Here is a 26,890-nt window from a genome sequence, read left to right as displayed (position 1 = left end):
TCACTACAATGCTTCCCGAAAGTGCTCCTTTTATTAGTAATCTTGTGAATTGTTCATTGAGAGAGGGCCACATGCCAGAACCATTAAAGGTTGCGCTGGTAAAGCCTATTTTGAAAAAAAAATAATTTAACTCCTAATGATTTTAAAACTATCGTCTTGCCTCTAACCTGTCTTTTATCACAAACATTTTAGAAAAAGTTGTTTCAAAACAATTACATGCCTTTATAGATGATCATGACATTCTAGATTTACATCTATATGGGTTCAGGCCAGGCAATAGCACAGAGACGTTATTGTTATCTCTGTGTGATTTGTTTAGAAGAGGGTTTAACTCTGGCTCAGAATTTTTACTTGTGCTGCTGGAATTATCAGCAGCATTTTGAAACGGTTGATCATTCCATCTTGTTGAGACGTCTGCAAGACAAAGGGATAGGTAATGTTGTCCTGAAATGGTTCTCTTCTTTCTTAGAAGATGGGAGTTATAGGGTACAGACAGCATTGTAAAGTCTGGAGTGTTTAAACCAATGACAGGAGTGTCTCAGGGTTTAACAGACTCACTTTTTAATATTTATATTGTGCCCATCTGTCATGTGTTTGCGGAATTAGATGTTGAATATTGAATTTATGCAGATGATATTCAAATCTATGTGCCTATTAGGTCTATCCTAGTGCCTTGAGAAAAGTTTCACAATGTCTTTTCAGATTACAATTGTGGCTATCTAGGAACAGATTAGTCATTAATATGGCTACAACAGAGATTCTTTACTTGTAAAGGTTTCAATAGGATAGCATGCCAAAACACTTGCTAATTGACAACACTTAAATAAAACAAGTAGTGCAAGCACCTTATTTTAAAGTTACAAATCTTATGATGTTTATGTCCTTTTCTAAATGAAAATGATTTGAAAACAGTTACATATTCCTTAGTTATGCCTTTGTTTGAGTATTGTAATATGCTGTATGTGGTTTACCACAAAGTACACCGTATGCCCTACAATATGTACAAGACTCAGCTGTACGAATTGTGGCCGGAATTCCAATACATCAACAAATAACACCATTTTTCATAAAGTATCATTGGCTGCCAGTTATTTGAAGACTCAAGTTTAAAGTAACAATGTTGGTTTTTCAAGGTATAAATGGGCTGGCTCCAAACAGTTAATTCAGCTTTGAAATTGTATCAACCAACAAGAGCACTGAGATCTGGCTCTCAGATGTTGCTGAATATTCCATCATTTAAGGTAATTTGCTTAGATGATTCACGAGAACAACATTTTTTGAGCAGAGACCAACACTTTAGAATGTACTGCCTGGGTGTTTGAAAACTGAAACTGGGTTATTAAACTTAGAAAAGATGGTAAAAGCCATCTTAAAAGTTGACAGGCAGGTTAATACACTTAAAAATGTATTAACCGCCTATCAACAATTCTAGGCGGTTTCCAATTAAATATTAGGAAGTACTATTATGAAGAGCAGATATGTATATTTTATGAGCATATATTGTACTTCGATGGAAAGGAGATCACATTATTGTTTTATGGTCTGTATTATTTAAAGGGTTTGTAATGTTTTTTTAAATTTGTGTAAAGGGTTTATAATGTTTTATGTTTTTATTATTGTTTTTATGGAATTGTGGATTTTTATTGGAAACTGCCTAGAATTGTTGATAGGCGGTAATACATTTTTAAATAAATGAGTACACACATACACAAAAGTTAAAACCACGAGCTGCGCAAGTTCGAACATATCTGGACAAATGCTGATTTATCTAGCTAAGTAGTGGCACTTATCGGGATAAGTCTGAAAAGTGCTACTTAGACAATTAGCGCTTTTCAGACTTATCCAGCTAAATAGCGCTGATGCTACTTAGCTAGATAAATAGGAATGTAGCCGGATAAGTGCCACTATTTATTCAATGTTCACATTTGTTTATGTAGGAAGTTACAAAGCCACTACTTAACCAGATAAGTTGGAATTTAGCCAGATAAGTGTGTACAAATGATATAATCACGTATTTGTACTTCAAATTTTAAAAGGACATGTGACTAGATTTTACTTGCGTTAATTAGATGCTTTTACCTCCCATAAGTTGGCTTTTACACGTGTAAATCAGGGGATTTTATAACATGCACATGGTAATGAAATAAATAAAGTTGGTTAAAGAAACTTTATAACCTGCATATTCCATGGGCAGTACTATGCAGCTTACATCAGTACATGCATAACCTAGTTTCACATGTTTGCACAAAGTAAGAATACATAGTACAAAGAACCCTCACTTAGAACAACTCTATTTTGTTCTCATTACACTGAACAATGACAGAATAATCTGACCGGTAATAATATGCACTAATGGCAAAATAATGCTTTCATTGCCTTTTAATTAATCATAGGTCAGGGAGTGTGTAAATGAAGAAGTATTTTAAAACATTTTTTCTTTACAAGTACAAATTTTTATAATGAAATTTTCATTCTAACACTTACCTTGAAATTGCTCTGTTTATTCAATTCATTTTTTTCAATGGCAGACGGAATAAACAAACAATTTCAAGATAAGTGTGACAATGAAAATGTAATTTAAAAAACTTACTTTTCAGACTCAGATTCTTGCATCAAGCATTCTTTAGCAGGGGAGACCCTTGGACAACTTGTACAAAATTGCAGCTCTTTTGGAAGAAAGTCTTTACCCATGCAGAATGGATTCTTTCCACAGACTTTGGTCTTTGATGCATCTTCAGCTTTGTTTGGAGATATTTGGTCAGACATCCAGAAATTATGGATGAAGAAGGATTTATTTTTACTGGTCAAACTCACTATTTTACATTTTTGGAGAAAACGGAAATTCCCTCTATTACTTTTTGGAGAAATAAAATTTATAAATGTACTGGTTATGGGGGTAAAAAAAAAGACATAGGGGCTTCCCTGTAATCATTAGACTTCCTCACAGAGCCCACAGCAAATTTTGAATGAATTTTGAGTGACTTTTAGTTTTTGATTTACACCTCAGATTTACCTGGATTACTTGGATCAGCTCTTAACATTATTACTGTGGGGATAAGGGAGGGAGGGTGTGAGAGGGGGGGAAGGAACATTGGAGGGATGAATAATTTCTTGTATGTGTTTTTCTGCTTATTGTACAGTATGTAACAGCAACAACTGTATGTTATGTGAATGTTCTGTTATCTTTATAAACTTAATAAAACAGATTTTCAAAACAAATTTCTTGCAAAGAAATGCTTGAAAAATATTTCTTCATTTATACACTCATTGACCTATGATTAATTACAAGGCAATGAAACATTCTTTTGCTGGTAGTGCCTATTATGACCGTTCAGAATCATTCTATCATTGTGTAGCATAAGGGCAAAATCGAATTGTTCTAAGTGAGTGTTCTTTGTAATAAGTGTTACTATATTTCCCCACTGTATTCTGATACAACAATACAGCATCAATAAAAGCGATACAATACAATACAATACACTACAATAAATAAATAAATAAAACAAATAAATATATATATAAAGACAATTAGGTAGAACTCATGTTAATTTGAAAAGCCTGCATGAACTGGAAAGTTTTCAACGTTTTCCGAGATGAGGCTGTATGAATGGATTCAGGTAAGGAATTTCACAGGTGTGGTCCTGCTATGGAAAACTCTCTATTTAGCAGTACACCCAGTCCATTTGCAGCTCATGAAGACCCTCCTGGCTCTTCAGAGTAAAGTCCCCCCATTTTGCCCAGACCCCCAACCCAATCATTGTTTCATTTTTAAGATGTTTACAACCAGATATTGAGCAGGAGTAAGTACACACACATAAAAGACTTGCACGTGTCACTTTGGCAGGTTGTAAAATAGCAACTTGCTTGTGTAAATATTGGCCCCCTCCCCAGAATGCCCCACCTGCTCCTTTTTTTTTTTTTTTTTTACACATGCACATTTGCTCATGACCCCGATTTTCATGTGTATGTTGCGGTTTTTATAATAGCATGCACTCGCATATATGCTATTTAATGCATGTAAGTGCTACTTTTTACGTGCATGTCATTTGAAAATTCATCTTTAAGGGAGCAGTACAGCATACCAGCTTGCTTTCTTTCAATAATTTTCTAATAAAATATTTTTAACATGAGCATGTGGCCCCATGTGCCACAGAAGTGTAAATGTTGCTGTTTTAGGATGTGTAGTATAAAGTGGAGATTTTCCCTTTATAGGAAGTTTGCAAAGGTTGCAAAGGGTGCACAAAGTTGCATCTGAAGTGTAGTGAGAAGGTTCCAGTGCTTAAAAGTCATCTTTTGGTCAGAGGGTGTTACAGATAGCTCTCGGACAGTCCAGCACAGCTCCTAAGGGCTTGGTTTAAGGAGAAAGTTAGAAAAACCCTGACTATACTTGGTCTGGGGATTCTTCAGGGGTGCAGATCTAAACTGAGGATGTAGCTATGACTCTCTCCCAGGGTTACGCTTGGGGAGAAGCAGGAGTAAGGCAGATATTCTCAACCAGAGTCTCAGGAAGCCTGAAGGAAAGAAAACTAAGAATTTGGCAATACTGTTTTGAAAAGTTAAAGAAACCTGTACTTAACTGAAGTGGGAACTGACTTGGACCAGGAGGCAAACTGTGCCAGCAAAAACTCTGCAGGGCTCGGTGGATTCTTGTCTGCATACTCAGAGGCACTTCTTCCTTGAGCTGATGAGGGCACTATGAGTAACTACTTTTGCTTATGGAAAGGAAGCAAGGGCCAGGGTAGGCCGAATAAAATACTATGTTAATAAAGAACCATTTCGAGTTGAGAAGAGAGAAGCATTTTGAGTTGAAAGGAGAAGAGATCTGACTAAGAACTGTGATTTTTGTTTTGTTATTACTGCTTCTTTTACTGTTTCACTATGCTTTATTTTGAAGCTACAGCAGTAAACTATTTTTATGTTGGAGCACAACTACTACATGGAGATTGGTTTATTTCTTGGAAATGTCCCTGGCCCAGTACTGGCCTCCCCAGTTCATGGCCCCAAAGTTACTTTCCCCCCATCCTGGGAGAGCGGCTCCAGTGCTCTCCAAGGCTGGGAAGGTGACCAAGAGTGGAACAGGGGTTACAAACAAAAAGGTAAACTCAACTACTAATGTGTGTGAGTCTATACACACACACACACATACACATATATATGTATTTTTATTGTAATAAATTTGTTTCCTGAGACAACTTATTAAATCAAATACCTTGTTTTCAGTCAGCTTTATCACAGTGTTTCTCTTGTTCTGTCTCTGGGAGAACTGCTTTTGGTTCTGTGGCAATTTGCATGTCATGCACACTACAGATTAGTGTCTATACAACCTGTGCACAAAAGTAATTAATTTATAGAGACCAAATATTTTGATCTAACTTAACAGATGCTGGAAAATATTTGCAGGATGCAGGTTACATGGGAATATACCTTACAGTTGAAAACTTTTCACTTACACTTTATATATTAATAAATTTCACTGATAGTCATTCTGCAGCATTCATTGATGTAATTTGATATTGCAAGGAATATTTTAAAACAAAACAAAATGCAATTAACCAATTATTAAGTTTCATGAAAAAAAAAATGGATTTAAAACATTCTGTTTCCTTTATTTTTTCTAAGAAATGCCACTAACATTAGAAACCTCTTTTAAGAAACCTTGTTAAGCAGCTCCAGAAATATGGCCTTTGCAGCTCTGGGGCACTCTGTGGCAGTTTACTATCACATGAAATTGGAAGTAAGTGAAATTATTACTTCCAAAGAACATGCTTTTGTTACGTATATTGAACTCTTCTTTTGATAATAACACAGCTGCACTGAAAATGATTCACTACTGTTTGCTTTAGCTGCTTCTGGTGTAACTGTATCAAAATTAACTAGCATGTCTATGGTAAGATAAGAAGTACGCAGTCACTGCTCTCTAACAGCATAGGAAGGGTCTTTAATTTGGAGCCAAACTGCTTCTATCATCTCATACTTTATTACTATAATTTACAAGAATTGAAAAATTTAACCAAGGCAATCAAGATGATATATTACTGTTATGTACTACCAGGCATGGAAACTCAATTTCCTGCAATATCAATGATGCAAGATTTCCTTGCAGATGACTAGAAGCAGCAAGGATATCTCATAGTAACAAGCCTGCCCATACGTGCTCAGATAGCCAGCAGCGCATAATTGAACTATGGACAATCTTTTAATAATCATGTCATGCTATGATTTGCATACCAAATATAATTCTTTCCCCTTTCAGAATGCTCTGGTGTGACCGAATCTAGCATATGCTTTTTATACAATTTTTCAGGCTTGCTAGGATTAAATTATAGCATACCTAGAGAGCTGCTTGAATCTGGGCAATAGGATGGTGATGCCAAGCTAAGACATTCTGTATTCTGTATCAACCTGTATTCTGTATTCTGTATCAATTCTGTATTCTGTATCAACCGGGTTGATGCGACTACTAGTCGTGAAAGCCGGTATAGAAAAATATTAAATAAATAAATAAATAAATATTGGACCTGAATGATGAAAGAAAGCCCTATAATTCAATTTTAGGCAACCTCAGAGGCAGTATAGAAGGAGTAAAGAGATGAAGGTAAAATTAGATTTCTTACCTGCTAATTTTCTTTCCTGGAGTCCTAATAGACCAGTGCAGATGCATGGGTTTTTCTCCCCAACCAGCAGATGGAGACAGATGAAAAAAAAAAAAAAAAGCTTTGCTGGAAACAGCCTTATAAGGAACTGTACCACCTGCAGCCTCTTCAGTATGAATCTTCCAAAGCAACCCTTCTTGGCAAACAAGGGTAAAACAATAAAACAGAACAACCACCAATAAACTTTCAAACTGCTGAGCCCCTGCAACTGAAAGGGCTCTGTAACAGATAGCACGCTGCACAAATAACTACATGAACAGAACTACGGGAGGATTTCTAGACTAGTCTGTTAGAACTCCAGGAAATAAAATTACAAGAAAGAAACCTAATTTTCCCTTCCTGATTGTCCCTAACAGACCAGTCCAAATGAATATGGATGTACCCAAGCCACCCTTGGAGTGGGAGGGATCCTGCAAGTCCTGCTCCCAGGATGCCCATTCCAAAGGCAGTAGGTACCCCAAGCCTGCACATCCAGATGATAATGCCTGGAAATAGCATGCAAAAAGGACCATGTAGCAACACCAAATGCCTATGAAGTCTATTGGCCCTAATGGAATGAGCTCTAAGGCCCTCTGGAACCTGTAAACCTTTGCAAATGAACACAGACGCTATAGCTTCCTTAATAAACCTGGCAATGGTGGCTTTCAAAGCTATCTGACCTCTCTTATGCCCACTGAATAACACACAAAAAAAAGTGATCTGACAAGTGGAGCCTATTGGTTAACTTCAAATAACATAATATAACAGAATTCTCCAAACATCCAACATATCAAGGTTCTCCACCTCACCATCAGAACCAGATCTCCTAAAAACTGGCAGTTCTATCAACTGTTGAAACTGCTTTTGGCAAAAAGCATGGAACCGTGCGAATAGAAACAGCCTCCAAAGTGATCCGTAAATATGGATTCCTGAAGGACAAAGCCTACAACTCTGAAACATACTGTGTTGAACAAATGATCACAAGAAACACCGTGTGAGATCCTTCAGCAATGCCTTTTAAGAGGTTCAAATGGCAACATACTCAGAGCCTGCAACACCAGATTAAGATTCCAAGATCCCTAATAAGAGGATGCAACTATTTAATCCCTTGGAGGAAACGAGTTACATCAGGATGAGATGCCAAGGAACTCCCTTGAATCTTACCATAGTAACAAGAAATTGCCGCAACTTGTATCTTGACAGAATTCAGGGCCAGATCCCTTTGCAATCCCTGCTGTAAGAAGGAAAGGATGACTGGGACAGAGGCCCACAACAGGACCAAATTGGCTTCCTTACACCAAGCTTCAAAATTTTTCCAAACCTTAGGCCAAGTGTTATGATATTGAAGTGTTTGGTGGATTCTCAGGGGCAACAGTGATGATATCTCCTACGGGGAGGAGCCCTGTAGGGAACTGAAGCACCGGGCTAGACTCAGATGCACAAACACAGAGAATATATCTTTTATTATACAGCTAATGAGGTCCACCAGAGGTGGCAGTAGAGAGTAGATTGGTAGCAACAGTCTGTGATCCTTGGCGTAGGAGACCCGTCCCACAATGGTGGTGAAAGGCCCCAATGCAGATGTCCATTAAGGCACTGTAGGAGAGACAGACTGGCAGATATTATCATACACTCCCTTATAGCTGAGTAGATAGAGTTCCCAATGAGCAGTAGAGAGAGGATAGGTATTAACAATCTGTAATCCTCGGCAGCAGAGACCCGTTCTACAATGGTGGTGTAGGGCCCGATGCAGATGGGCAGCGAGAAGCTGTAGATGGACAGACTGGGAGAAGTTGTACTCACTCTCTGTAGCTGATAGGTAGTGTTCCAGCAGGTTGAAGAATTGGTAGCAGGCACCAGGATAGACACACAGGCCCTCGAGGAGCGAGTACCTGTAATTAGGATAGGCACCTGGAAATAAACAAAGAGCCCCCCGAGGAGCGGGTACCCAGGTTAGTAGAACCCCGGAGGGTGAAGGTAGCTTCCAACAGACTAGAAGCGGCAGAGCAGCTTCAGACTGGAACAAATCCAATCTGTTGCGAACTTGGCAAGAGTCAGCAAATGTGCAACCTTTTGAATGCAGAAGCAGTGACGTCACTCGAGGGGACGCCTCCAGGTTCGCGCCAACACTACTACAAGACGTGAGGCGTGCGCTCGCCCTAGGAGGCCTCAGGTCAACATGGTGGGACGCTGCACCAGAGCCGCTCCGGGGAAGCCGGAGGGTGCGGCAAGGAGACGCTACGGACGCCATTCTCCCGAGGCTGGTGGAGAAGGCTGAAATAGAGGTGAGGCATGTCGGGCGAAGCTGTCTGAGACCGACAGATGCAACACCAAGAAAGCTGACTGCTTTCAAGCATGGAGCAGATTTGAAATCACCTCTTCTGAGTAACCCCTACTTCTCAACCTTCTCCTCTCAAAAGCCAGATCATGAGACAGAAATGAACCTGCTGCTGGCAAGTCACCGATCCCTAATGCAACATCTTCCACATTATTTATTTATTTATTTATTTATTTATTTATTTATTTTATTTATTTACTTTTATATACCGGTGTTCGATTTTACATATCACATCGGTTTACATTTAAACAAAATTTGCAGGAACTTATGCGTTACCTTTGTCAAATACATTAAACATTTAAATATGGGGATTGTTAACAAGGGATATAAAAGAACATGTAATCTAACCTCAAGGGACCTTGCACCCTGAGGCAAACCAGATCCACAAACCACCGGGCAACGAGCATCACCAACCCTTGGTGCCTCTGAATTATTCAAATCACCTGGACCACCAACGGCCAAGGAGGAATCACATAAAGACAAGCCCCTGCCTACTACCACTCCTGAGCCAGTGCATTGAGCTCTGCCGAACCAAGTTCCCTTCTGCTGAAAAACTGCAGGCACTTGGTATTTCTCGCTGTCACCATCAAGTCTACCTGAGGATCCCCCACCTGGACCGGATCAAGCTGAATGCCACATCCGCCAATTCCCATTCCCCAGGATCCAAAAAATACCTGCTCAAAAACATCCACCTGAATATTCTCCACTCTGGCAATATGTGCCACAGAAATCACTAGAATATGACTCTCTGCTTCATTCTTGATCCCCACCCCCCGTTGGTTTATATAGGCTACTGCAGTCACACTGTCCAAGAACAGACTCACTGCTTTCCCAAACACTAGTGATAGCCCTTGTCTCTAGGTGATTGATGGTCCACAACCCATGCAAAAATGAGTCCAGAGGACCTACGCTGTCCACTCCTAACAACAGGCTCCCCAACCACTGAAACTTGCATCTGTCACCCCCATTGTCCACTCCAAAACATCCAGCTCCATGCTCTTAGTCAAATGTTTCCTCAAGAGCCACCAGAATAGATAGCATTTGGCCTCCAAACAGAATGGAAACTGGACCTCCTAACTCTGAGACTGAGGAATTCAATGTGTCAGAAGAGCCCTGTGCAATAAGCGCATGAGAACCAAATTCAGGGTTGAGGCCATTGACTCGGCATCTTCAGGTAATTCCACGCTCTGGGCAGTGACAATTTCATGAACTGATGTATCTGAGACTGAATCCTGGCTGTCTGCCATCAGAAATTTTTTCCCTCCAGAGTATTGAAGCGGGCTACCAGATATTCCAGCTTTTAGGCTCAGCCTTTTAGTCTCAAGATGGATCCCAGAACTTTTTCCAAGGTAATGATGATGGCTGCGGTGGCACTCTGAAGAGAGGGGATGCTGGTTTAGTCTTATCTCAATGACTGAACCAGGCAAGGTCAGAAGATGAAAGTCACTCTGTTGCCTCCTCCAGTGTGGTCCAGTTTTTGCAGGATCTGGGTTGAGTTATCGGCTTTCCCAAGAGCAAGGTTCAGCCCTCTCAGGTGCTGGAATATCTGGTAGCCCGCTTCAATACTCTGGAGGGAAAAAATTTCTGATGGCAGACAGCCAGGATTCAGTCTCAGATACATCAGTTCATGAAATTGTCACTGCCCAGAGCGTGGAATTACCTGAAGATGCCGAGTCAATGGCCTCAACCCTGAATTTGGTTCTCATGCGCTTATTGCACAGGGCTCTTCTGACACATTGAATTCCTCAGTCTCAGAGTTAGGAGGTCCAGTTTCCATTCTGTTTGGAGGCCAAATGCTATCTATTCTGGTGGCTCTTGAGGAAACATTTGACTAAGAGCATGGAGCTGGATGTTTTGGAGTGGACAATGGGGGTGACAGATGCAAGTTTCAGTGGTTGGGGAGCCTGTTGTTAGGAGTGGACAGCGTAGGTCCTCTGGACTCATTTTTGCATGGGTTGTGGACCATCAATCTACTTGCGCGCGCCGGCAGGGTGCCGGCACGCCATCCCCCAGCACAGTGGCTGTTCCGGAGGCCTCGGCCCTGCCCCTGGAACGCCCCCAAACCGGCGCCCCACCCACAGCCCTGCCCCCAGAACGCCCCTTTTTCGAAGCCCCGGGACATACACGCGTCCCGGGGCTTGCGCGCACCGCCGAGCCTATGCAAGATAGGCTCGGCTCACGTAGGGGCAACTTGAGGCAGCTTTTCGGGGGTTACGCACATAACCCTTTGAAAATCTGCCCCTTAGTGCATTAATAAAAAAAACTCAGGAGAAAATGGCTCCTCAGGAGAGGAATCCCCCACTCCCACAGCTGCCACTTCTCTCCCAGGACTATCCATATGGGACAGGGTCTGCTCCATTAGCAATAGCAATGGAGGACCTCCGGAAAACTCCCCAAACTTCACAACCGTGGTTTGAGCTGCTTCCACCAGGACACTGCCAGAAGTCTGCAACTGCTCCTCCCCCAATGCTACCAGTGCTGTGCTCCTCTTAGTAGATGTAGTGTATTTTGATTTTCAGAAGGTGTTTGACAAAGTCCCTTATGAGAGTCTTCTAAGAAATCTAAAAAGTCATGGGGTAGGAGGCAATGTCCTTTTGTGGATTGTAAAATGGTTAAAAGGAAACAGAGTAGGATTCAATGGTCAGTTTTTACAGTGGAAAAAGGTAAACAGTGGAGTGCCTCAGGAACTTGGACTGGTGCTTTCAATATATTTATAAATGATCTGGAAAGGGTTATGACAAGTAAGGTGATCAAATTTGCGGATGACACAAAATTATGCAAATCAGTTAAATCTCAAGCGGATTGTGATGAATTGCAGGAGGACCTTCAAGACTGGAAGATTGGGTTTCCAAATGGCAGATGAAATTTAATGTGGACAAGGGCAAGGTGATGCATAAAGGGGAAAATAACCCTTGCTGTAGTTACACAATGCTAGGTACTAATTTAGGAGTTACCACCCAGGAAAGTAATCTACGCTCACAGCGGATAATACATTGAAATCGTCGGTTCAGTGTGCTGTCGCGGTCAAAAAAGCAAATAGAATGTTAGGAATTATTAGAAAAGGAATGGTGAATAAAATGGTGGATGTCATAATGACTCTGTATCACTCCATTGTGAGACTGTACCTTGAATACTGTATGCAATTCTGGTCACGCGGCAGCATGCGCATGTTATAAAATCAGGCATAGATTTGTTCGCGCCGGTTTGCGCGAACAAATCTACGCCCGCGCGCAGGTTTAACCTTTTAGATCCTGCTCATTGAAGGAATTATTTCCTGATGCCCCTTTTTACATATCTTAGTTAACCAGACCCAAATATGGCATAAATATGGTATAAAAAATTTGCAAGTAATTAAAAATATATGAAAAAATTTTCCACTTGTGGAATGTTGGTACCTAAAAGGTACAAAAAAGATATAGTTGCACTGAAGAAAGTGCAGAGAAGAGAGACCAAAATGATAAAGGGAATGGAACAGTTCCCCTATGAGGAAAGGCTGAAGAGGTTAGGGCTGTTCAATTTGGAGGGGGGGGGGGATATGATAGGGCAGTGGTTCTCAACCTTTTTTCTGTTGGGACACACCTGATAGATTGTACTCACATGTGTGACACACTGAACACATGACAGTCACAAGGGTAAATGTACACTTTGCATCCACAGGAACCCCAACCCCACCCCGACCCTCAGCAATGAGTATAAAGCAGAACTAGAACATTCCCCGTACAACTCACCATAAAAAAATATATATTCTCAATAACAGCAACACAAACTCCCTCTACTGCCAGGCACAACAGACCTACTTACAAAAACACAGTAGTTCACCACCAATGCATGTCCTGGTTAAATACCTCAACTCAGTTACACACACAAAATTGACCTTCATCAGGTACAGAAAGACCACAAATTACAAATATGGAGACAGAAACTGGAATGGAAACCTGAAAAAGCCACTTTGCAAGTAGTATAAAACTGGAGAAATTTGAAACAGAAATATTGCACCATACATAGCACTAGGATCTGCAATAATGCACACAAACTAATCCGCACAAAGTTACAACTACATTATGGCATGCACTCAAATGGAACAACCCTACCTATAAAAAGGCAATACTACAAATATTAAACCGGGCCCTAAACACCAATACACCTCCAATTAGAGAAACAGAAAAAGACAAGCTGCTATAGATCCCCACACAGTTTTATAGTTGTAAACTATACGAATAAATGTTTCAAAACAGCTGTTGAACAGAACATCTATAACAATTAAAAGTAATTAAAAATTATTCTCCAAACACCAATAAAATATTTTAAAACAGAAGACATATCACATAATACCCAATAATAAAAATAGCAGTCAATCAAGAAAAATGAACTTAAAAAGCCACTTTTACTTACCCTCTCCAGCAGTTCTCCTACTCCTTTTTCTGGCAGGTCACACCAGAAGCAGCAATAGCTGCTGAAGCTGTCCTCATGGTCCTCTTCCTTAAGGACCACAACAAGTCTCTGTCTCTCTTTCTCTCACACACACACCAGTCACACCCTCAGGACCAGTTTCTGTCTTTCACATACCAATCATCTCCCAGACTAGTATCTCTCTCACACACACACACGCACACCAGTCACCTCCCTGATCAGTCTCTCAATTACACAATGCTCTCTCTCTCTTACTTACACACAAGCTTTCAATCACACACGTTTTCTCTCTCTCTCACTTACACACAGACTTTCAATCACACACACATTCTCTTCCCCACACACACAGAAGCACCCTCCTCCCTCACATACACACCACACACAAACACACACAGAGCTCCCTCCCCCTTCACATATACACACACACACAAGCAATCCTTCCCGTTTCAAATACACACCGCCACATACTTAAGCTCTGGAATTCATTATCAGAGGATATGGGTACGGCAGTTAATGTAACTGGATTTAAAAAAAGGTTTTGATAAGTTTCTAAAGGAAAAAATTAATAAACTGCTATTAATCAATAAGGAATAGTAGCTTGAAATCTATTTATAATGTTTGTGTACTTGCCAGGTACTTTTGACTTGGATTGGCCACTGTTGGAAACAGGATGCTGGGCTTGATGGACCCTTGGTCTGACCCAATATGGCATATCTTATGTTCTTTTCCCAGCTACGAGGGACTACTGACGTGACCCTCAAACCCCCATATACCCCGTTACAGGCCTGGCAAAGCATCGAGCCAGTAACGTTGCCACGAAGCCCCCCACACACAGGATATTTCTTCCCACATTCAGGAACGGTTCCCATTTTGATGCAGCCATGAGGCTTCCCTGAACATTTTCCACCCAGAAACCAGCCACTCCTGCACTGCTGAATGGAAAAAACAGCATTCTGATTTATCCTCACTCCCACCCCCGCACTGTGGGGCCGAGAGATCTCCAAATTCCTAAGTGCTCTTATGGCTGCTGGCACAGAACTGCATTTCTCATTCAGACTCTTTTTCTTTTCTTTTTTTTTAACTTTTAAAGAAACAGGTCACCTAACAGAAAGGACAAAATGTAAATCTTTAGCCTCCCAGGAGTCTGGCCATTACAGAGAAGGATGTGGTGATAAGATGGAACCAGCATCACTGGTTTTAAAACCCCCTACAATACAGGGCTCAGCTAGCTAAAAAAGGGTCAATAATTCCCCTACTCGCCTTTCTTGTAATCAGAGGATGGAAAGGAGACCAAGATCCCTCCTACGTCACCACTCAGAGACCTTCCACCAACTTTCCAAACTGCAGGTTTGGCACTTACACCTTCTGCTGAAGACAGAGCAATACTGAAGAGGCTACAGGTGGCACAGTTCCTTATAAGATTGTTTCCAGCAAAACCTTTTTGTCTCCATCTGCTGGTAGGGGAGTAAAACCCATATGTCTGGACTGGTTTGTTATGATCAGGTATGAGGTAAATATATTTATCCAATTCAGATATTTTACAGGTTGATTAACTCATTCTTTAAAATACTGAACTCAAATGTAGTCTCCACCCTTCAAGAATGATATCCAGAACAGGAGCAGAGGGGAAAAAAAGCAACTAGCAAATGATCACATGCACAAGATAAAAAGTGTCCCATTTATTTAATTTGGGGGCCAGTAGTTTCCTCCTGATCACTTGGTCTTCCACCTCAAATTTGAAGCAGCCTCTATTTGATTAGTACTATGAGCCTTCATGCATAAATATTCAATGTTTTTTTCCCTATTTAACAACTCTATTTCCCTCCCCTTTTAACCAGCCCATCCATAGCAATGACAATCTTTGACCAATAGCCACAGATCTTGGCTCCTAGAACTTGATACACCTGCACCTTATGGCTGGCAACCAGGTTTCATTGTTGGGAAATGGTTGGGACTTTCCCCAGGCGCTGTGAACATTAACCCTACAGCATCCCAAGACTTCAAACAACTCCAGGAGCAGAAGTCAAGATCTATAATCAAACCCAGGTTTCACACACTCCCACTAGCAACATGGGTCAGCTGTTACTAGCCATTGTCATTATTCATTTAAAAGAAAGAGGTTTTAAGCAATACAATTACAGGGTTTAAAACATATAATAGGATATTAATAGAAGCTACTAAAGTATATATTTTCTTTGAAGTGAGCTAATGAGAATCACTAAGATTGTATGCATCCTAGGGTACTGAAAGATGTAAAAAATGAAATTTCTTATCTATTAGTTAAAATTTGTAACCTATCATTAAAATCATCCATTGTACCTGAAGACTGGAGGGTGGCCAATGTAACCCCAATATTTAAAAAAGGCTCCAGGGGCAATCCGGGTAACTATAGACCAGTGAGCCTGACTTCAGTGCTGGGAAAAATAGTGGAAACTATTCTCAAGATCAAAATCATAGAGCATATAGAAAGACATGGTTTAATGGAACACAGTCAACATGGATTTACCCAAGGGAAGTCTTGCCTAACAAATCTGCTTCATTTTTTTGAAGGGGTTAATAAACATGTGGATAAAGGTGAACCGGTAGATGTAGTGTATTTGGATTTTCAGAAGGCGTTTGACAAAGTCTCTCATGAGAGGCTTCTAAGAAAACTAAAAAGTCATGGGATAGGAGGTGATGTCCTTTCGTGGATTACAAGCTGGTTAAAAGACAGGAAACAGAGAGTAGGATTAAATGGTCAATTTTCTCAGTGGAAAAGGGTAAACAGTGGAGTGCCTCAGGGATCTGTACTTGGACCAGTGCTTTTCAATATATATATATATATATATCTATATATATATATATAGATATATATAGATATATATATATATAAATGATCTGGAAAGGAATACGATGAGTGAGGTTATCAAATTTGCGGATGATACAAAATTATTCAGATTAGTTAAATTACAAGCGGATTGTGATACATTACAGGAGGACCTTGCAAGACTGGAAGATTGGGCATCCAAATGGCAGATGAAATTTAATGTGGACAAGTGCAAGGTGATGCATATAGGGAAAAATAACCCTTGCTATAGTTACACGATGTTAGGTTCCATATTAGGAGCTAACACTCAGGAAAAAGATCTTGGAATCATAGTGGATAATTCTTAAGAACATAAGAACATAAGAAATTGCCATGCTGGGTCAGACCAAGGGTCCATCAAGCCCAGCATCCTGTTTCCAACAGAGGCCAAAACCAGGCCACAAGAACCTGGCAATTACCCAAACACTAAGAAGAACCCATGCTATTGATGCAATTGATAGCAGTGGCTATTCCCTAAGTATAATTGATTAATAGCCATTAATGGACTTCTCTTATCCAAACCTTTTTTGAACCCAGCCACACTAACTGCACTAACCACCTCCTCTGGCAACAAATTCCAGAGCTTTATTGTGCGTTGAGTGAAAAAGAATTTTCTCCGATTACTCTTAAATGTGTTACTTGCTAACTTCATGGAATGTCCCCTAGTCCTTCTATTATTCGAAAGTGTAAATAACCGAGTCACATCTACTCTTTCAAGACTTCTCAGGATCTTAAAAGACCTCTATCATATCCCCCCTCAGCCATCTTTTCTCCAAGCTGAACAGCCTTAACCTCTTCAGCCTTTCCTCATAGGGGAGCTGTTCCATCCCCTTTATCATTTTGGTTGCCCTTCTCTGTACCTTCTCCATCGCAACTATATCTTTTTTGAGATGCGGCGACCAGAAAACGTCGGTTCAGTGTGCTGCAGCAGTCAAAAAAGCAAACAGAATGTTAGGAATTATTAGGAAGGGAATGGTTAATAAAACAGAAAATGTCATAATGCCTCTGTATCGCTCCATGGTGAGACCACACCTGGAATACTGTGTACAATTCTGGTCGCCACATCTCAAAAAAGATATAGTTGCGATGGAGAAGGGACAGAGAAGGGCAACCAAAATCATAAAGGGGATGGAACAGCTCCCCTATGAGGAGCACCTTTTAAAATCTACCCCTAAGGGTTTTTCCCATAGACACAAATTGGGAGAAAAGCCTTAATGAATCTGGCCCATAGGTATGTATATTTTTTACTCGTAAAATCTGATTTATGTGCAGAAATCAGTATATTTTAAAACATGCATGAATAACTGAAATTACCAGTTTTACGATTCCTTCAACGGTTTGCCCAAGATCTTCAGCCTGTTCACCCAGACTTTCCACTGAGGTAACAGTACACAATAAACAAGTCTGATAACTCTTACGCAAGATAATTAGCAGGTGTAAAATTATGTGATTTGTCATGTTTTTTAAAATAACTTATGCATGAAACTGTTGGTCCAACCCTAGAACACTCCATTTTTCCATGTGAATATGTGCACATGAACTATAAAGTAGTCATGCAGTTTTAAAATAGTGCTAACACAAAGCTACTTATGAGCACATTTACTCATTTTTGTAAGTGTAACGCTTTGAAAATACACCCCATGTGTGTAAAATCTCTTGGCAAAATGAGCAAGTGTAATTGTGTGCATGTTTTGATGAGATGATTTTCAAAGCAGACTTATGCATGCAAGTCTATCTCTAAAATCAGTGTAACTTATTCAAGATGTTACAAAATGACACTCACAGAGGTAGATTTTAAGAGCCCCACGCGGGCACACGTGCGTGAATCGATTTTGAAACATATGTGCTTATATGTATGCGTGCTTTAAAATTGGCTATTGTACATGTGCGCACGACTTTACATTGATGTGCATATGTATATGCAAATGCCACCTGGCTCGCGTAACTGGGGGATATTATACCAAACACGCATAGATGTAATTACTTTTATTCCCAGTTTACCCCAGTAAAGGAGAGGACTTCCTAATACCCCTAACTAGCCTCCCTTTTACCCTATTAGGCAGAACCTTAAAACCCCGCTGACTACCCTATTTTTCTTTTACAATTTTCATAAAATTGTGTGGTAGGGGACCCCAGCATGTGCTTGTGCATGAAAAGACTTACGCACAGACTTCATTGTGCAATCCTGGTACATCCATGTCCCGCCCCGACCACTCCCACACCCTGCTTTGCTAAAATTATTTTTGTGCGCCTACCGGTTTTAATATCTGCACAGCGCATAGCACGCACCACGCCAAGTCATGTGCATATCTCCCGGTTTAAGTGCGCGTAGGGATTTTAAAATTGACCAGACAATGGTTTGACAACTTCTTGGAAAGTAGGAACATATTACGTATTTCAGATTCAGTATTCAATAAGATAATGGAATTGGCCTTCATATACTGTTCTTTATAGGGATAATTTTATAACAGGCTGAATAAATTTGCGGGCTGTTATTTGCCAAAGTTACACCAATTTTCAAAACAAACTTACACATCTAAGTGTACTTTCAAAATTATCCAGGCAAAACTATGTGCATACTATTACACCAATTTGGTGTGCATAGTTTTGCTGAGACAGTTTATACACTGGGAGGATAACTTAAAACTTGCATGCAGAACCCTATATGCATGTATAGGGGCACAAGCGCTCATGCTCATGTATTTACAGCATAGCTGGATAAGTTACGACTTATTTGGCTAAGTGGCAACAAAGCCGGACATTTCTCAAAAAGCGTTAGTTATTTGGCTAAGTAGCGCTTTTTAAACACTTATCTGGCTAAGTAAGATAGCTAACCGGCTAAGTAGCGTTTTTTCCCCTTATCCAGCTAAGTCAGATACCTGGAAAGTATCTGGCTAAGTAGCACCTTTGCCACCACTTATCCGGATAAGTGGCGCTACTTAGCCAGATAAATCGTAACTTGTCCAGCTAAGTGATGCATTCAAGATTTAGCAGAATAAATCGATTATCTGGATAAGTAGGGAACAACTGCTATACTTGTGTATTTTTGCATCCAACTTTAAAAATATTTACATGGAGATTCTACCTGCATAATTTACATGCATTTATTCCCCCTCCACCAAAGCCAGGTTTTAAGCATATAAATCAGAAGATTTTGTAACAAGCATGCAGCAATAAAATTACCAGTTTTACCAATTAGCCTACCAGTCTGTCCAGTCCATCTGCAGGTCATCAAGACCCTCCTGGTTCTTCAGCCTGAACTCCCCCCAGTTTACCCACACTCCTCATCTAGTCCGAATTTAGCAACAAAAGTTTTATTCTCACACCAGATAATTAGCAGGTGTAAATATACCGAAGTAACAGACTTAAGTATGTCACTTTGGGAAGTTCTAAAATAGCAATTTATATGCATAAATGTTAGCCTCACCCAGGAATGCTCCTGGACTACCCATTTTTTTTTTTACACGTGCAATTTTACTCACGAATGCCTACTTAGTACGTATGTTTCGGCTTTTAAAATACCATTTGCACAAGTACATGCCTTTTTAGAACATAAGTGCTTATTTTACATTTTAATTCATCTTATACTTTTTAAAATCAAAAAGTACATACAAAGTCCCAATCCCACCCAAATTCTGCCCCCTGGAACACCTCTCTCCATGTAAAAGCACAGTGTTCAAGTATATAATTTTACCCACGTATGAGTCTCAACATTTTTTAAAAGAAACATTTTTGCAGGTAAAGCACTCCTATCCGAATGTAATCTACTTTAAAGGCAGAACATAATAAGCGTTTTCTGCAGTGTTAACTGAATAAGGCATATATGTCTAAGTACAGGGCAGAGAGTTTTTGGTGCCTAATTGGGTTCTCTTTACAGGAGAAATGTTGGCCAGATTCTACATCCACCATTTAAATGTATCCATGACACCCAAGATACCATCCTTACCCATGCAAAAAGGGTCAGCATAGAAAGGAGTTTGGTTTGCTAATTCACCTGAAAGACAGCACCTTTACAATTATAGTACCTCCCAAAATGATGATGGGGAGTGGTTCATAAGAACATAAGACCAAGGGTCCATCAAGCCAATCCAGGCTATAAGTACCTGGCAAGTACCCAAAAACTAAGTCTATCCCATGCTACTGATGCTAGTAATAGCAGTGGCTATTTTCTAAGTCAAAGATTGACAGAGGGTAATGGACTTCTCCTCCAAGAACTTATCCAAACCTTTTTTGAACCCAGCTACACTAACTGCACTAACCACATCCCCTGGCAACAAATTCCAAAGTTTAATTGTGCATTGAGTGAAAAAGAACTTTCTCCGATTAGTTTTAACTGTTACATACTAACTTCATAGAGTGCCCCCTAATCCTTTTATTATCCGAAAGAGAAGGACTTCCACCCTCCCAAATTGGTTGGGCTTTGGTACTTCCTACTTGTCTGGACTGGTATGGCAGGATGAAAAGGAAGAAGAAATGTATACTTTTTAAAGTGTTTTATTATTCTCTCTTTCAAAATAAATTTTAATTGACGGACATCAGGCATCTATTTCTCATTTACTTCCTCTTGGCCACTGTTGGAGACAGGATGCTGGGCTTGATGGACCCTTGGTCTGCCCCAGTATGGCAATTTCTTATGTTAAGTTAGGGCTAATCTGAGTACACCCACTCCAAAAGCAGCATCCTCTTAGCATGAACATCCAATCTATTATACTTAGCATAAGAGTGTAAAGAAAACCATATCTGCTTTATACATTTCTTTAGGGTGCATGGCTACCATTGTATTAGGATTAAGGCAAGTGAACCGGAAGATGTATGCATAGGGTCTCATCCCCAGCCCTAATTCCTTAGAACAGATGAAGATCACTAGATGCAGATCTGTTCTCCTACACAATTTCACAGTCATACCTAGGGGGAGAATTGTTTAAGCCTTACGCCAACTCTTGGGTTGTACTAATCTTTTGGGGGGAGTGATAAGGGAAGTAAACCTATAATTTAGTGTGTTGTTGTTGTAGTAATATCTTACCTCTCTCTCTTTTTGCTGCTCTGTACATAAAAGCATGCTGTCTGCAGCCCCAAAATGTTTGCCACCCTAGGCACAGGCATAATGGGTGCCTATTGACAAATCCAGGGCTGAGACACATGTGGTCTCTGGACCATGATACTAGATCTAAAGTCACAGCTACTGTACCAAGTATGAAAGTTTGCAGTCCAGTGAACACCCAGAAGCTAGACCCAAGCTCTGGATGTTCTCTGGGTTGCAAACTTTGCTACTTCAATTATGATTTTGGAGAATCCAGAAGTGCAGCATGTCCCACTACAGGGAGTGAGGCTCTCTTTTACCTCCAAATCCAAGGGATACAATGTGGCTAGCAAGCAATCCCCCTTAAAGTTAGCTTCCAGAAAGATCCACTCCAGAACAACCAATCTTTAACCACTTCATACAGCTGAAAGAATTTGATGGCTTCCTAAATTTGATCAGAACATGATCCTTTGTGGTACAGGGAGCCTCTCCCTTCATATTCTCTTCAACATGCACTGTATGCAGAGAGTGGGAAATTAAAGCAGCTAGCTCATCCTGTGCGGCTTGGCTGCACATTTTGTTTTCTGAATCGCACGGGAATACCTAATAGGGCCATCAACATGCATTTGCATGTTGCGGGTGCTATTAGGCTTGGGGGGTTGGACGCGCGTTTTCAGCCCCTTACTGAATAAGGGGTAACGCTAGCGCGTCAAAAACGCGCATCCAATGGCAGGTTAACAGTGCGTGTGCTCTGTCGGAGCGCACTGTACTGTATCGGCCCGTTAGTAAGAAGGACACAATGCAAGAAAAGCCTGGACTGCTGAAGCAGCATATGCAGCTTCCCAAGAAACCACAGCGGTAACCTGAAACCACCCATTCCAGTCTCAAGGAAGGAGGCCCATACTCTTTCCCCATTCTATGTTTCTAGCACCTGAGTACCAGCAGATAGGACTGGAGCAGATCCCACAGTGACGGAAACGGGCCTCTTTTTAGGAATTATAGGAGGAGGGCTGCCATCTCCTGTACCGCCCTGCAGCAGCAGTGGCTACCAGAGCTCCATCAGAAGCAAGAAATAGTGTGTTTCCAGCTGTGGGTCCCCTCCAGAGACAAAACCTGCAAACAAACTCTTCCGGAATTGCCTGTCAGCCATAACCACATCAGCCATAACCACATCCGCCACATCTGCTTGCACTCTCCTTAAATCACCTGCACTACAGATCGCAGTCCTTTCCCTGTATTCTGCCTGCACAGCCATCATCTCTCCCAGTCAACAGCCCCACATGATCCCTAAAAGACTCCAAAGGGAGGCAGCTTATACAGACTCCACTTCTTCAGCCCAAATCACTTGAACACCTCAGCTTTGTTCCTGCTGCAATGGTTCCCAGTCACTGAGCAGCAAAAGTCTCCTTCAGCACTGCCCTTTTTTTTTTTTCAAACTTTCACACTGTCTGTCCAAACAGCCCAAGAATTAAAGGAACCACATCTTTTTTAAAAACCAGCAAGGGAGAAAGAAGCAAGGAAATAGGAAGAGTCCTCCAGGAAGCCTCTGGCTCTGATCCTCTCAACTTTTTTTTTTAAGCAGTATAACCAAGGATCCCACTCAACAGAGAGGGAGACCTAAACTTTCACCCTCAAGAGCCTCTCCCATGACTTTCTTTTCAGCCTACCAGGCCACAGTACATAGCACGGAATGTATTATATTCTTCATCTGTTGAAGACAAAGAATACTGGCAGGCAAGTATCAGCATGGATGACTACAAGGAGTGATATCAGAGAGTCTGCTGATATCTGTCTCCATCTGCTGGTTGGCATGCATAACCCATTTGTCTAGAATGGCCTGACTGGAGGAAGAAGAATATTACATTTGTGAGTTGTATAATTGTATACTCAGAACATGAACCTTTAATTGTTGTGATCCTCTTTGAAGCAGTTTTTGAACCATGTAATGCAGAATATAAATACATCAATTAAATTATATTGAGACATGCTGATATCTGAAAGGTATTAACAATGTACAAGTAGTAAATCATCTTCAGTGTAAAGGAAGTTCTAGAAAAAGGGGGTCATGCTATGAGGCTCTAAAGAGGTAGACTCAGGAACATCAAAGAATGTTGTTTCACAGAAAAGGTACAAGGAATGCCTTCCTGGAGTAAAAGGTGAAGGCTAAAATGGTAATAGACTTTAAGAAGACATGAGATAAGCAAAAGGATCCTTAATTGCAAAACAGTTAAGAGACAAGCACAATCTTGTGGCACACGTTTAAATGCCTTATTCACATGATTCCATGATGACTGCTGGAGTTGCCAGAAAGTATGTGTGTAAATGTTTACATGAACATTTACACCTGTGCCTATGCAATACGAAAATATGCAATATCCTGCTCATTTTCAGAAGTAGACATGCACAAAAGTCTGTTTGAAAATTCGAAATTCGAGCTGAAGTTCTTGTGTACTCTGTACACGCGGGCTTCAACCCTAAGCACACTGTGATAAAATTGGGCTCTAGGAGTATAAGTTACCATGCACAGGTTATGGCCTGTCTGAAGCAGTGTACCTTGCAAGCAAGCTAAATCATGCACGTACTCTGCCAATCACCCAAGGATTTTCAAAGCAAATTTATGCACCACTGGGTCTGTCTGGTAGGCTGTTAGCACAGCAGTAACTAGAAACCCTAGCAGGAATGCAGGTGCTCATATGGTCAGGTCAGCTTGAAATGCTACCCGGGGATCTAGGAGGCTAGATGTTCAGATAACATTACACTAGTAAGGGTAGCTATTCAGATTGTCACAAAGCTTTGTAATTAAGACACAGGAAGGGAAAGATGCTAGCTCTGAACTAAGTGGGAGATTGCTCATCTGTCCAAAATGGAAAAACACTAATGAAAAAGAAAACAAACACTTTCCTGGATAAGGACAGCGATCTTACGAGTTCTCATGCTCTATGGCTGGCAGCTGGAATACAACCTTAGCAGTTTGGACAAGAATAACTGGTCAAGACTGGTTGAGCCAGTTGATCTTTATCTGCTATCATCTACTATGTTACTATAAAAGCAGTAAAGCAAAAGAACATTTACTTCAATGCAACCTGGAAGGCAGAACTTCATTCATATGCTCATTTCATAAAGACGATGAGGTGAGAAACATACATAGTTTCCCCTCTTCACTCAAAGTACGTGATAGTCATACATACAGTACAGGATTTATACCTCTGCTGCAGAAAGCCAACAAAGGGCGCGATTCCTGTTCCTGGACCCACCATGAGAATGGGGGCAGACGGGTCAGTTGGTAAATGGAAAGAACTGGATGGCCGAGCAAAGATGGTGACCTAGAAAAAATAATAAGATACATTTGATCATTTTATCTGGCACTTTCTATGCTGCTCAATACCGAGCTTCCTGGTTTCTCCAGTGTTTTCCAGGAGTAGCGATTCTTCCACAACTACTGGGATTTTAACCTTCTCTGTTTCTCCCCACCTCAGTCTAGCCTTCGTTGTGATGGTCTTTGGCTGAGAGGCATGGACTGCACCTAGCCTGTCAGTGTTGCTACAGAGTGACCACCAGGACCTCCCCATCCCTCCCAGGGCCTGTGAATGCTTCCTCTGCAGTGTCCCCAGCAGAAGCTGGATCTGGACTAAAATCCAGGGCTGCCACCGGGCCAATTCAGTTGATTTCAAGGAGGCCTGTTTTTTTACTGAAACATTTTTTTCTTATGCTTAGATTACAATATTTCTCTTATATGTGCTAGTGATTTTATTTTCTTTCTTTCCTGAGGTCATCTGAGAGAATTCGGAAACTATGGTTACCCTCATACTGTATACAGAGCATATCTGTATACAGTATGAGGGTAATTTTCAAAGGCATTTCCTGTTGGTAAAACAGTGTATTATCCAGAATAATGGTGTTTTACAAAACTGCCTACCCAATATGCAGGTAAACAAGTGCATATTGCTTACTTGCATGGAGGGTTACCCAGACTACTTGAAGGTAGGGGTGGAATTTTGGAGAGGTTTTGTAAAAGTATGCGTTCAAATTTTCTTGTTAAATTCATGTGGACATTTTAGCAGATGTAATTGTGTATGGGTAGTTTCGGCAGGCTAATTTCAAAGGGGAAATGTGTGCATACCTATCCTTTGAAAACTGGTGTAACTTATGTGCATATTTGCCAGTTAACCCATGCAGGCTGTTACAGTATTTCCTCCTAAGTGGCTATGCTTCTTGCTCACTTCTCATTTCATAAATTGCATAAAAAATTACAAGAAGCTTGCTATTAATCTTAAAAAGAAAAATTGGTTCTTATCTGCTAATTTTGGTTCCTGTAGTACCACAGATCAGTCCAGACTTCTGGGTTTTGCCTCCCCTCCAGCAGATGGAGACAGAAAGTTTTACTGACAATGCCACTTAACATGAGGTGCCACCTGCAGTCCTTCAGTATTGAACTGTAGCCAAACCAGAAATGAAACAAATAAAACCAACACCTTGAATAACTAACCTCCCCTGAACGAGCAGTGGAAAGAGGAAACCCGGAACCGAAAACTGTGCCCACACAAAACCCTGTGTAGGAGTAACAAAAACCTGTGCCATTCTTCAGAGTAATCATAAAAACAGATTGAGCAGACTCTCCAATTCTCCCTTTCCCTAGTAGGTGGGACTCTGGTCTCATCTGTGGTATTACAGGAATGAAAATTAGTAGGTAAGAACCAATTTTCCTTTCCCTGTACGTACCCAGATCAGTACAGACTCCTGGGATGTACCAAAGCTTCCCTGAACAGGGTGGGATTGCGAGAGTCCCGTTGGAAGCACACTTTCACCAAAGCCCATGGCCTCTGGGACCTGGACATCCAAACGGTAATGCCTGGCGAAAGCGTGCAACGATTTCCAAGTAGCCGCTCTACAGATCTCCTGTGGTGAAACTTGCTAACACTTGGCCTAGGAGACCGCCTGAGAATGGGTAGAATGCGCCCATAGTCCCTACAGAACAGTGTGACTTTGTCAGATATATGCAGAGCTAATAGCCTCTTTCAACCACTGTGCAATTGTGACTCTAGATGCCCTAAGACCCTTTTTGGCACCACTCCACAGCACAGAGATGATCTGACAAGCGGAAGCTGTTCGTGACCTTCAGGTACTGCAAAAAGCATGCTTTACATCTAACGGTTATAACTCTTTAGCTTGAGGCACCGTAGGATCCAAACTTGGGAAGGATGGGAGCTCCACTGACTGATTTAAGTGGAATGATGACACCACCTTTGGCAGAAAGGATGGAACCGTTATCAAGGACATACCCACATCTGAAATTCTCAAAAAAGGCTCCCTACATAAGGCCTGAAGCTAGGAGATTCGGCGAGCTGAACAGATTGCCGAAAGTGAGATCCTTCATAGTAGCTCAATTCAGAGGTTTGAACATTAAGGCTCCAGGAAGGGCAAGGCTTCCGAACCGGAGGATGCAAATGTTTCGCTCCCTGAAGAAAACACACAACGTCCAGATGTGCTGCCAGAGATACTCCTTGGACCTTACCTCGATGACATCCCAAAACTGACACCTGAACCCTGAGGGAATTAAAGAATAAACCTTTGATCAAACCCTCCTGCAGAAAGGCCAATATATACACCAGTAAGGCTCGCATAGGATCCACCCTCTGCCCTGTACA

At 41.0% G+C, this 26,890-nt stretch overlaps 1 protein-coding gene across 4 annotated transcripts in view; it reads right to left on the bottom strand.

The window, feature by feature from the left end:
* MTRR (5-methyltetrahydrofolate-homocysteine methyltransferase reductase) overlaps nt 1-26,890 on the bottom strand; it is a 233,773-nt gene that overhangs the window by 37,278 nt on the left and 169,605 nt on the right. For all 4 annotated transcript variants that reach the window (XM_029590020.1, XM_029590021.1, XM_029590018.1 and 1 more), the window contains one exon: nt 24,450-24,568. In XM_029590020.1, the coding sequence (XP_029445880.1) occupies nt 24,450-24,568 (119 nt within the window). The remainder of the gene's footprint in view (nt 1-24,449; nt 24,569-26,890) is intronic.

This window comes from Rhinatrema bivittatum, chromosome 2 (genome assembly GCF_901001135.1).
Source record: "Rhinatrema bivittatum chromosome 2, aRhiBiv1.1, whole genome shotgun sequence".
In the NCBI taxonomy this organism is placed as follows: Eukaryota; Metazoa; Chordata; class Amphibia; order Gymnophiona; family Rhinatrematidae; genus Rhinatrema; species Rhinatrema bivittatum.
Note: the sequence above shows the minus strand (reverse complement) of the source record. Positions and strands in the feature narration are given on the sequence as shown.